Genomic DNA, 12,606 nt, shown 5'->3' with positions numbered 1-12,606 from the left:
GTGATTTTGGAGCCCCCCAAAATAAAGTCTGTCACTGTTTCCATTGTTTCCTCATCTATTTACCATGAAGTGGTGGGACCGGATGCCATGATCTTAGTTTTCTGAAAGTTGAGTTTTAGCCAACTTTTTCACTCTCCTCTTTCACTTTAACCAAGAGGTTCTTTAGTTCTTTGTTTTCTGCCATAAGGGTATTGTCATCTACATATCTGAGGTTATTGATACTTCTCCCAGCAATCTTGATTCCACTTTGTGCTTCATCCTGCATTTCACATGATATACCCTGCATATAAGTTAAATAAGCAGGGTGACAATATACAGCCTTGATGTAATCCTTTCTTGATTTGGAACCATTCAGTTGTTCCATGTCCAGTTCTGTCTGTTGCTTCTTGACCTGCACACAGATTTCTCAGGAGACAGATAAGGTGGTCTGATATTCTAGTCTATTTAAGAATTTTCCACAGTTTGATATGATCTACACAGTCAAAGGCTTTGGCATAGTTAATAAAGCAGAAGTAAATTTTTTTTTTTTTTTTTACAGCATTCTGTGTATTTTAATAGCCAAAAATGTAAATGTTTTTCTGGAATCATCTTGCTTTTCCTATGATGCAGCAGATGTTGGCAATTTCACCTCTGGTTCCTCTGCCTTTTCTAAATCCAGCTTGAACATCTGGAAATTCTTATTTCATGTACTATTGAAGCTTTGCTTGAAGAATTTTATTTTATTTATTTTTTAAACTGCTAACAGCAAATGTTTATTCATGATTGAAGCCAGGAAGAATTTATAAACGCATTTTAATACCTTGCTGATAAAATAACATTCCATCTTTGCAACCTTGTAAGGAATACAGAAGACATTGTAAAGGCTTTGTGTATATCTACTATAACCAGGTAATCAGAACACACATACATCACCACCCACTAGTGTTACCCCATACCAACTTTTCAGAAAGGCCATCTTTAAAGCTCTACTGGATAACTGAGTAAATAGAGTCCAAAAGACTGGGGAGAAGGGAAGAAAAAGATGAAAATAAGCAGCACACATTTCAAAGTCCACTTATAAGCACACAACATTATGAATATTGAAAAAAAAATGGGGTGGGGGAAGCAATTAAGTATTTTCAGAGACTGTATTTTGGCAATATTCAACGCAAAAGGAGGCTGCGCTTGGGACCATCCAGTCTCTCCAGCTTCTCAAAGTGTTTCCTGGCATTGCGAATGTTGATCAGAGTAGCCGCAGAAGGGATGGACGGATCCGACATAACCACCATCACGTACGTGTTTGATGTGAAGATGTCGATGAAAGCAGCGAAGTTAGAATTCCTAACTTCCATGCTCTGGAAAGAAGCGGCCAATTTACTGCAGCTCAGCTTGAACTGCTGAATTATGTTGCTGATCGTCTCGAATCGGTGGACATCACGCTGCTCTTTGCACTGGTAATGGGAGATGACCAAGAACGTGGCTCTTTCGAACAGCAGAACTTCATCGGCCTCAATAATCTGGGCAAAATTCCCGAGATTCATCTCCAGCTGCTGGACATTTGGAATCAGCTGATAGACAATACTGGACCAGGCTTTGTAGAGCGTTTCATCCCAGATGGATGTTCGAAAACAAGCACACTCCAGCGGGCGAGACAAACGCCTCAGGTCTTCCTCTTGCTGTTTAAAAATCAGGTCACGCTGATCTTCCTGAACCAGATCCATCTTGTGCACCAAGCAGAAGATTTTGGCATCAGGAGCGTTCTGGAGGATGGCCTCCAGACACGACTGGTAATAATGCATGTCCTTTTCCAGTTCGCGGCTCTCCACGTCGAACACATAAATCAGAACCTCGACATTACGGAAGATGTTGTCTCGCTGGCTGGTGAAGTAATTTTCCATGAAGGTGTCCTGACCGCCACAGTCCCACAGATTCAGCACTAGGTTGCCCAGGAATCGGATGTGGGAGTGCTCCACATTAATGGTGGCACTCAGGCGCCGGGTGTCGCAAGCGATGTAATTGGCAAAGATAATCGACCTCATGCTGGTCTTCCCCGACCTGCTCTTCCCCATTAACAGCACCTTTTTCTTCATGGCTGTATTTGGCATCACCCGCCGGAGCTGCCGCGGACTAGGCCTCTGGGCGCGGCCTAACTGCAGCGCAGACGGAGGGAGGGAGGAGCCGGGGATTTCGGGGGCTCAGCCGGCTGGGCCGCGCCTCTGTATACTGCTGAAGCCGAAGGGGCAAGCTCGGCGCTGGGAAGGACCGCGTCCGGTGAGCTCTTTCCCTGGGGAGAGCGCCACAGGGCAGACGGCTGCAGCAGCTCCGAAGAAACCAGCGGCTTCCGGGGAGAGAAGTCTCTGAGCCTCCGCAGCCACCCACTTCCGGTGGCGATCTCGCGAGAACCCGCGCTCTCGAGCGTCGCTGCCGGAAGAGCTTTGAAAACCCGCTCTATCAATGAGACCCAGTACAGACCACCCGAAGGAGAGATTGGAAGGGGAACACAGGACTCGGGTGTTCTATTCTCCTATTTAAACTGAGCTTATATTATGTTATGTTATGTTAAGTCTCTTCAGTCGTGTCCGACTCTGTGCGACCCCATAGACGGCAGCCCACCAGGCTCCACCGTCCCTGGGACTCTCCAGGCCAGAATACTGGAATGGAGAATTTTAAACATTACATTACTAGCAAATAAGATGAGTGCAATTGTGCAGTAGTTTGAACATTCTTTGACATCACTTTTCTTTGGGGTTAGAATGAAAATTGACCTTTTCCAATCCTGTGGCCACTGCTGAGTTTTCCAAATTTGCTGGCATATTGAGTGCAGCACTTTAACAACATCATCTTTTAGGATATGAAATAGCTCAGCTGGAATTCCATCATCTCCACTAGCTTTGTTGGTAGTGATGCTCCATAAGGCCCACTTAACTTTAGACTCCAGGATGTCTGGCTCTAGGAGAGTGATCACACCATCATGGTTATCTATGTCAGGACAACCCTTTTTATATAGTTCTTCTGTGTGTTTTTGCCACCTTTTCTTAATATATTCTACTTCTTTTAGGTCCATACAATCTCTGTTCTTTATTGTGCCCATATTTGCATGAAATGTTCCCTTGGATTCTCTCATTTTCTTGAAGAGATCTCTAGTCTTTCCCATTCTATTGTTTTCCTCTATTTCTGTCCCTTGATCACTGAGGAAATCTTTCTTATCTCTACTTGCTGCTCTTTGGAACTCTGCATTCAGATGGGTTTATATTTCCTTTTTTTCCTTTGCTTTTTGCTTCTCTTCTTTCCTCAGCTATTTGTAAGTCCTCCTCAAACAACCATTTTGCCTTTTTGCATTTCTTTTTCTTGGGGATTGTCTTGATCACTGCCTCCTGTAGAATGTCACAAACCTCCATCCATAGTTCTTTAGGCACTCTGTCTATCAGATCTAATACCTTTAATTTATTTGTTACTTCCATTGTATAATCATAAGGGCTTTGATTTAGGTCATTCCTAAATAGTCTAGTGGTTTTCCCCACTTTCTTCATTTTAAATCTGAATTTTGCAGTAAGAAATTCGTGGTCTGAGCCACAGTCTGCTCCCAGTCTTGCTTTTGCTGACTGTAAAGAGCTTATCCATTTCAGCTGCAAAGATATTAGCAATCTGATTTCTGTGTTGACCATCCGGCGATATCTATGTGCAGAATCATCTCTTGTGTTGTTGAAAGAGAGTGTTTCCTATGACGTGCATTCTCTTGCCAGAACTTGTTAGCCTTTGCACTGCTTCATTTTGTACTTCAAGGCCACACTTGCCTGTAACGCTAGGTATTTCTTGACTTCCTACTTTTGCATTCCAGTCACCTATGATGAAAAGGACTTCTTGTTTTGGTGTTAGTAGGTCATCATAGAACTGTTCAACTTTAGCTTCTTTGGCATTAGTGATTGTCGCACAGACTTGGATTACTGTGATATTGCATGGTTTGCCTAAATGAACAGAGTTCATTCTGTCATATTGTGTGTATGTATGTGTGGGCAGTCGTTAAATAAAATCAAAATTATTGCATCTCCATGGCTTCCTTCTTAATTGATTCTTAAAACTGCAAGCAAAGAAGCAAATAGGGTAATTGTGAGATTGCTTATTATTAATTGACTTTCTCCAAAATGAGAGTTTTATTTTTATTTTTAATAGGTTCTTGAAACTTTATTAATAGGCACTTGGAGTCCCAGTTTGAAACTTATGAACTGAAGAGTTTCAGAAAAACCTATAAAAGGTATTATATCATCAAAACCTGCTGTGATTGTTTATCCTTGTATTCTTTCACACCAAATTCATGTTTTCACTTGGAAACAACATTAAAACTAATCTGTTGAAGAATGATAAATGGAACTACCTAGGAAACAATTAAGTCCCAACTATCAAACTTCCAGAATTTTTAAACTCTATATTCTTTTTATTTAATCTTAACAAGTATACATGAAATCTTGTTCATAAAATTTGTCCTACTTACAAAGATTCAATCAATTCACCTAAGAAAGTACACTGTTAATCTGTCTGAATATCCTTAAACTATTAAATATTAAGGCAATTTCTACAGCAAATGTCTTAAGTATTCAATCTGAAAGTGGTCAATGTGTTTGATGGAGTATAGAATTAGTTTTATTAAATTATAGAAAAGTAAATGATCTAGTTATTATAAGTGAGATATATAAGACTATAATATTGCTCATTTTATTGTTTATAACTATAATATAATTTTATTATAACTATAATATAATTTTCTGGAGCAGCTGTGGAGAGATACCCCATGTCCAAGGTAAGAGAAACCCAAGTAAGAGGGTAGGTGTTGCAAGAGGGCATCAGAGGGCAGACACACTGAAACCAAAATCACAGAAAACTAGTCAATCTAATTACACTAGGACCACAGACTTGTCTAACTCAGTGAAACTAAGCCATGCCCATGGGGCCACCCAAGATGGGTGGGTCATGGTGGAGAGGTCGGACAGAATGTGGTCCACTGGAGAAGGGAATGGCAAACCACTTCAGTATTCTTGCCTTGAGAACCCCATGAATAGTATGAAAAGGCAAAATGATAGGATACTGAAAGAGGAACTCCCAGGTCAGTAGGTACCCAATATGCTACTGGAGATCAGTGGAGAAATAACTCCAGAAAGAATGAAGAGATGGAGCCAAAGCAAAAACAATACCCAGTTGTGGATGTGACTGGTGATAGAAGCAAGGTCCGATGCTGTAAAGAGCAATATTGCATAGGAACCTGGAATGTCAGGTCCATGAATCAAGGCAAATTGAAAGTGGTCAAACAGGAGATGGCAAGAGTGAATTTCGATATTCTAGGCATCAGCAAACTAAAATGGACTGGAATGGGTGAATTTAATTCCGATGACCATTATATCTACTACTGTGGGCAGGAATCCTTTAGAAGAAATGGAGTAGCCATCATGGTCAACAAGAGTCCAAAATGCAGTACTTGGATGCAATCTCAAAAATGAAAGAATGATCTCTGTTTGTTTCCAAGGCAAACCATTCAATATCACAGTAATCCAAGTCTATGCCCCAACCAGTAATGCTGAAGAAGCTGAAGTTGAACAGATCTATGAAGACGTACAAGACCTTTTAGAACTAACACCCAAAAGTCCTTTTCATTATAGGGGACTAGAATGCAAAAGCAGGAAGTCAAGAAACACCTGGAGTAACAGGCAAATTTGGCCTTGGAATACAGAATGAAGCAGGGCAAAGACTAAAAGAGTTTTGCCAAGAAAATGCACTGGTCATAGCAAACACTTCTTCCAACAACACAAGAGATGACTCTGAACATGGACATCACCATATTGCCAACACCGAAATCAGACTGATTATATTCTTTGCAGCCAAAGATAGAGAAGCTCTATACAGTCAACAAAAACAAGACCAGGAGCTGACTGTGGCTCAGATCATGAACTCCTTATTGCCAAATTCAGACTGAAATTGAAGAAAGTAGGGAAAACCACTAGACCATTCAGGTATGACCTAAATCAAATCCTTATGATTATACAGTGGAAGTGAGAAATAAATTTAAGGGACTAGATCTTATAGATAGAGTGCCTGATGAACTATGCAATGAGGTTCGTGACATTGTACAGGAGACAGGGATCAAGACCATCCCCATGGAAAAAAAATGCAAAAAGAAATGGCTGTCTGGGGAGGCCTTACAAATAGCTGTGAAAAGAAGAGAAGTGAAAAGCAAAGGAGAAAAGGAAAGATAGAAGCATCTGAATGCAGAGTTCCAAAGAATAGAAGGGAGAGATAAGAAAGCCTTCCTCAGTGATCAATGCAAAGAAATAGAGGAAAACAACAGAATGGGAAAGACTAGAGATCTCTTCAAGAAAATTAGAGACACCAAGGGAACATTTCACGCAAAGATGGGCACAATAAAGGACAGAAATGGTTTGGACCTAACAGAAGCAGAAGATATTAAGAAGAGGTGGCAGGAATACACAGAAGAACTGTACAAAAAATATCTTCAAGAACAAGATAATCACGATGGTGTGATCACTCACCTAGAGCCAGACATCCTGGAATGTGAAGTCAAGTGGACCTTAGAAAGCATCACTACGAACAAAGCTAGTGGAGGTGATGGAATTCCAGTTGAGCCATTTCAAATCCTGAGAGATGATGCTGTGAAAGTGCTGCACTCAATATGCCAACAAATTTGGAAAACTCAGCAGTGGCCACAGGACTGGAAAAGGTCAGTTTTCATTCCAACCCCAAAGAAAGACAATGCCAAAGAATGCTCAAACCAGCGCACAATTGCACTCATCTCATACGCTAGTAACATAATGCTCAAAATTCTCCAAGCCAAGCTTCAGCAATATGTGAACTGTGAACTTCCAGATGTTCAAGCTGGTTTTAGAAAAGGCAGAGGAACAAGAGATCAAATGCCAACATCTGCTGGATCATGGAAAAAGCAAGAGAGTTCCAGAAAAACATCTATTTCTGCTTTATTGACTATGCCAAAGCCTTTGACTGTGTGGACCACAATAAACTGTGGAAAATTCTTCAAGAGATGGGAATACCAGACCACCTGACCTGCCTCTTGAGAAATTTGTATGCAGGTCAGGAAGCAACAGTTAGAACTGGACATGGAACAACAGACTGGTTCCAAATAGGAAAAGGAATACGTCAAGGCTGTATATTGTCACTCTGCTTATTTAACTTCTATGCAGAGTACATCATGAGAAACGCTGGGCTGGAAGAAGCACAAGCTGGAATCAAGATTGCTGGGAGAAGTATCAGTAACCTCAGATATGCAGATAACACCACCCTTATGGCAGAAAGTGAAGAGAAACTAAAGAGCCTCTTGATGAAAGTGAAAGTGGAGAGTGAAAAAGTTGGCTTAAAGCTCAGCCTTCAGAAAACGAAGATCATGGCATCTGGTCCCATCACTTCATGGGAAATAGATGGGGAAACAGTGGAAACAGTGTCAGACTTTATTTTTCTGGGCTCCAAAATCACTGCAGATGGTGACTGCAGCCATGAAATTAAAAGACACTTATTCCTTGGAAGAAAAGTTACGACCAACCTAGATAGCATATTGAAAAGCAGAGACATGACTTTGCCAACAAAGGTCTGTGTAGTCAAGGCTATGGTTTTTCCATTGGTCATGTATGGATGTGAGAGTTGGACTGTGAAGAAAGCTGAGCGCTGAAGAAATGATGCTTTTTAACTGTGATGTTGGAGAAGACTCCTGAGAGTCCCTTGGACTGTAAGGAGATCCAACCAGTCCATTCTAAAGGAGATCAGCCTTGGGATTTCTTTGGAAGGAATGATGCTAAAGCTGAAACTCCAGTACTTTGGCCACCTCATTCGAAGAGTTGACTCATTGGAAAAGACTCTGATGCTGGCAGGGTTTGGAGGCAGGAGGAGAAGGGGACGACAGAGGATGAGATGGCTGGATGGCATCACCGACTCGATGGACGTGAGTCTAAGTGAACTCCAGGAGTTGGTGATGGACAGGGAGGCCTGGCATGCTGCGATTCATGGGGTCGAAAAGAGTTGGAAACAAATGAGTGACTGAACTGAACTGAATATTGCTTCATGGGGCTAGATAATTTTATATAATGTTAATTGTGAAAAGTCTTGTATATTTTTACATAGAAGTCAATATCCCCCACATATATAGCTCCTTTTTAAATCAACATGTAGGCACAATTTATATACCTCAATACTAGCATATTTTAATTTTTCATGACTTTTGTGAAATACATACTTTTGTGTAGATGTCACTCCAGTTTTAATATAGAACATTAATCTCTTTCCTGAAAATTTACTCAGATGTTTTGCAGTCTTCCCACTATCCCTTGACCATTCACTCCAGGTGATGAATAATTAGTTTGCATGCTCTAGATGTTCATACAGTGTGTGTGTGTGTGTGTGTGTGTGTTTGTCACCTGGTCATGTCCAGCTCTTTCTGACCCTATGGACAGTAGCCTCCCAGGCTCCTCTGTCCATGGAATTCTGTACACAAGAATACTGTGGTGGGTTGGCATTCTCTTCTCCAAGGGATCTTCCTGACCCAGGAATTGAACCCCAGTCTACTGCATTGCAGGCAGATTCTTTACCATCTGAGCCACCAGGGAAGACTTTAATTAGATAATATTTACTAGTTTGTGTTCACTGTCTTTTACTCAATACATGTGAAATTCATTCTCTTTGTTGAATGAATCAGTAGTTTGTTCCTTTTTATGATCGAGTGATAGTCCACTATGTGAAAATATCAAAATAAATGTGTCTATTCACTGTTCACTATCTATCTAATCCAGCATCTATTCACTGGATTTTCTTGCCTGGCAAATCCCATGAACGGAGGAGCCTGGCCTGCTACAGTCCATAGTTCGAAAAGAGTGGGACATGACTTCAGTTTCACTTCCACTTTCTTTCATTCACTTTTAATGGTATATGATAATATGTGCATGCACATGTTGCATACACATGCACACACACTTTGGACACAGCATCTCATAAGTGAATATGTAAATGTTCTGATTTTTCTTTTTGTCCCAGTTAGTGACATTGTGTGAAAAATTCCTTTTCCCGAAAGAAAATGAACTTCAAAATAATACTGATCAACACATATTCTATTGCAATGATGTGATTTTATGTAGACCAATTTTATTTCCTTTAAATTTAATTAACTAGATTTCTTATGCATCTAAACTACACCTGCCTGTTATCCCCAATATCTTATACTATTTTTGTTTCTTCCCTGCAGAGTGCATAATCACAGTAAAACAATTTGTATTCAGAAAATCCAACATTATTACCATATTCTCTTATTATCTATTTCATTTAATAGTCAAGCAAAAATAAAGTAAAAGTTACATAAACAGTAATTAATGGTGAAATTAGAGTTTATCAGCTTCATCAGGTCTATGCTTATATGTTTTTGTTCTTGTTCAATTGCAAAATCATGTCCGACTCCTTGCAACCTCATGGACTGCAGCATGCCAGGCTTCCTTGTCCTTTAGTATCTCCTGGAGTCTTTTTCAATGAGTTGGCTCTTCACATCAAGTGGGTAAAATATTGGAGCTTCAGCTTCAGCATTAGTCCTTCCAAAGAATATTCAGAGTTGATTTCCTTTAGGATTGACTGGTTTGATCTCCTTGCTGTCCAAGGGACTCTCAAGAGTCTTCTCCAGCACCACAGTTTGAATGCATCAATGTTTCATTGCTCAGCTTTATTTATGGTTCAACTCTCACATCTATACTTGATTAATGGAAAGATATAATTTTACTATACTGATCTTTGTTGGCAAAATAATGTGTCTGCTTTTTAATATGCTATCTAGTTTTGTCATAGCTTTTCTTCCAAGGAGCAAGCGACTTACATGTTTAGACTTTACTATATTTATATTCTGTTGTGGGATTATAGTAACATCTTTTTCTCATTACTTCTAATTTGAATCTAAAAGATATTTTTATCAACAAACAAAGTTTATTGTTATGAAAAATTGGAGAAGGAAATGGCAACCAACTCCAGTATTATTGCCTGGGAAATCCCAAGGATTTTTAATTTGGCCTAAAGTCCATGGAGTCACAGAGAGTCTGACACAACTTAGTTCTGTTTAGCAGCATTATGAAAATATTTATTACTGAAAAAAGTAGTGGCCCTGTAAAAAAAAGAAAATACCGTCTTAAGTCACTAAAACTATGTTTCTTAAAGGAACATTAATGTAAACATTAGATTCAAACGAATTTGCTTTTCTTCAGTTCAGTTGCTCAGTCGTGTCCGACTCTTTGCGACCCCATGAATCGCAGCACGCCAGGCCTCCCTGTCCATCACCAACTCCCGGAGTTCACTCAGACTCACATCCATCGAGTCAGTGATGCCATCCAGCCAGCTCATCCTCTGTTGTCCCCTTCTCCTCCTGCCCCAATCCCTCCCAGCATCAGAGTCTTTTCCAATGAGTCAATTGTATAACATTTGTGTTTAATTATCACAGAATACTTTCTATACATACTGTCTATAAAACAAAATTTACTGATGGTAATTTTTTATTAAGAAATATTTGAATGCAAAAATAATGATAATAAAACTTAAGTTCATTAGCTCTAAGTAAATGGTAAACAAAATTATATTATAAGCTATAATACTGTATATAATAAATGGAGAAGCTATATAAATTCCACATTTCTAACATATTTTATTTCACTTTGGTAAGTAGCTACAATAAAGTTAAAATCCTTTATATAATATGTTCAATAATGTGAAATATATTTTAAAATAAAGCATTTTAAAAGATTTAAGTATCACAAAACTCTCATATTAATAAACATAGAGACTTTAAATCACCTTTTGAATTTTGTACTGATCTTGTCACTGTATTTTTAAGATAAAAGTATAAGAACTGTCATATTGGATTTTTCAAGGAATATATTCCATCTATCAGAAGGCATTTCCTGAGATAGTTGGGACAGTGCCATACAAAATATCTACTCTCTCTTCTAAGATAATACTTATTTTTAGTTTGCTTCCAAAAGAATTTCAGTTGGCTACCATTTGAATTGCAATTAAAAGAAAATCTAGATTTATATCTGACATAGACAAAAAAACAAGTTTTAAGGGACAAATTATTTTAGTGAAGTTTAGTTTTATTAGGCAATTCGTAGATAATCTTTTAATCTCTGGAAGCTAACTAATTAGAATTTTTCTCATTTTTAACTTTACAAAATAAGAAAAACATTTTTAATCCACTTGAAAAAATTTTATATTTTGCAAATATTAATTATGTAGAATATAACTGTAAGTCTGTGGAGCTACTATATATTTTCAGAATTTACTTTCTGATAAAATGTGTCAGTTTATGATTTTTATCAATTTAATAGATAATTTTTGCAATCTACCTGTTTTTTTTATTGTGAGAATTCTATATTGAAACAAGCTTTAAAATATTTATAAACCAGTTGTATACCTGGAGAATTATATCATACGTTTGCTTAACTCACAAGTCTAAAGTTTAATAATAGAAAATGTTTTCCAAGCATAAAGCCTGCAGATTCTTTTCACAAAGTGTTGGTTCCAAGTTTAACTGTTAGCTATTGGCTACCCACTCCAATAATTCTTGCCTGGCAAATTCCATGGACAGAGGAGCCATTGGGCTACAGTCTATGGTGTCACAAAGAATCAGACACGACTGAGTGACTAACACACAGACACATGATTAAAGAGAGAGGTTATTTCATTAATGTTAACTTGAATATTTTGTCCTTTGAGACAGACTTATTTCTTTGTGAGGTGATTAAGGTGAGAAATTTATGTGCATCAGTGATGCCATGAACTACTAAGATGGGCCTTCTGTTTTAGTTAGCAGTGACTAACTAAAGTAACTAAACTAACTAAAGACAAGTAACTCTGATCCATCTGGCAATTCATAAGTAGTGAACTGAATTTAAAAAGAAAACTGTTAGTATACCATTGACAGCACCTTGCAGCATCTAGTCACTTTAATATGAGTCTTGTATGGACAGTCACTTTCTATCCTCCGTCCTCTCCTAAAGAACTAAATTGAGTCTCTGAGGCACTGAAAAGATTTCCATTGGAATGAACCTTTTTACTAGATGGAATGGAATCCAGTTTAGGTGTACAAATGGCTATAAATTTTACTAGATGCTCCTGAAAAACTTACATGACACAGTACAATATAAATTATCTTTAGTGGTAGCCTCAATTTGCAGGAGTAAGTTAGGAGGTAAAGAAGCAAATATGTAGTTATTCTGCTAGAATAAAACTCTGCTACAAAGTATGTTTTACAATCTTCAGAGTACATCTACAGGAAAAAGTGGTGTATTTCATACATTTTTGAAAGCTACTTTCAAAATGAAAAAGGACTGTAGAGTGTATTTGATTTTAAAAGTTGAGAAGTAAGAAACCAGATTTTCCTTTAAAGGTACAGCACCACCTATTTATATACCTGCATATTCGTGTATGCAAATTATTGACAAGTAAACTTGTATTCATCTTAATGGTTAGTGTTATGCTAATAACCCCTTTTGTTTAAATTTGGGGGCTAATATTAATTTAAAAATATTTTACTGTGTTATACTTTTAAAATTTAGAAAAACATCCGATTATTCAATTAATTGCTCTTTCTCT

General features: G+C 38.3%; 2 protein-coding genes across 2 annotated transcripts in view; one reads left to right on the top strand and one right to left on the bottom strand.

Moving 5' to 3' along the window:
• ZNF804A (zinc finger protein 804A) overlaps window positions 1–12,606 on the top strand; it is a 350,091-nt gene that overhangs the window by 241,953 nt on the left and 95,532 nt on the right. The gene's annotated exons all lie outside the window — the stretch shown is intronic.
• LOC133257496 (ras-related GTP-binding protein A-like) lies at window positions 776–2,324 on the bottom strand. The gene has a single exon (XM_061433423.1). The coding sequence runs from the start codon at window positions 2,082–2,084 to the stop codon at window positions 1,143–1,145; it is 942 nt and encodes a 313-aa protein (XP_061289407.1). The 5' UTR covers window positions 2,085–2,324; the 3' UTR covers window positions 776–1,142.

The sequence above is a fragment of the Bos javanicus genome, chromosome 2 (assembly GCF_032452875.1).
Source record: "Bos javanicus breed banteng chromosome 2, ARS-OSU_banteng_1.0, whole genome shotgun sequence".
In the NCBI taxonomy this organism is placed as follows: domain Eukaryota; kingdom Metazoa; phylum Chordata; class Mammalia; order Artiodactyla; family Bovidae; genus Bos; species Bos javanicus.
The sequence above is the reverse complement of the archived record's forward strand: the minus strand, read 5'-3'. Positions and strand labels throughout refer to the sequence as shown.

What these genes read in the sequence shown, in the direction of transcription:
- LOC133257496 (XM_061433423.1), bottom strand. Translation starts at nt 2,084, where the DNA reads ATGCCAAATACAGCCATGAAGAAAAAGGTGCTGTTAATGGGGAAGAGC.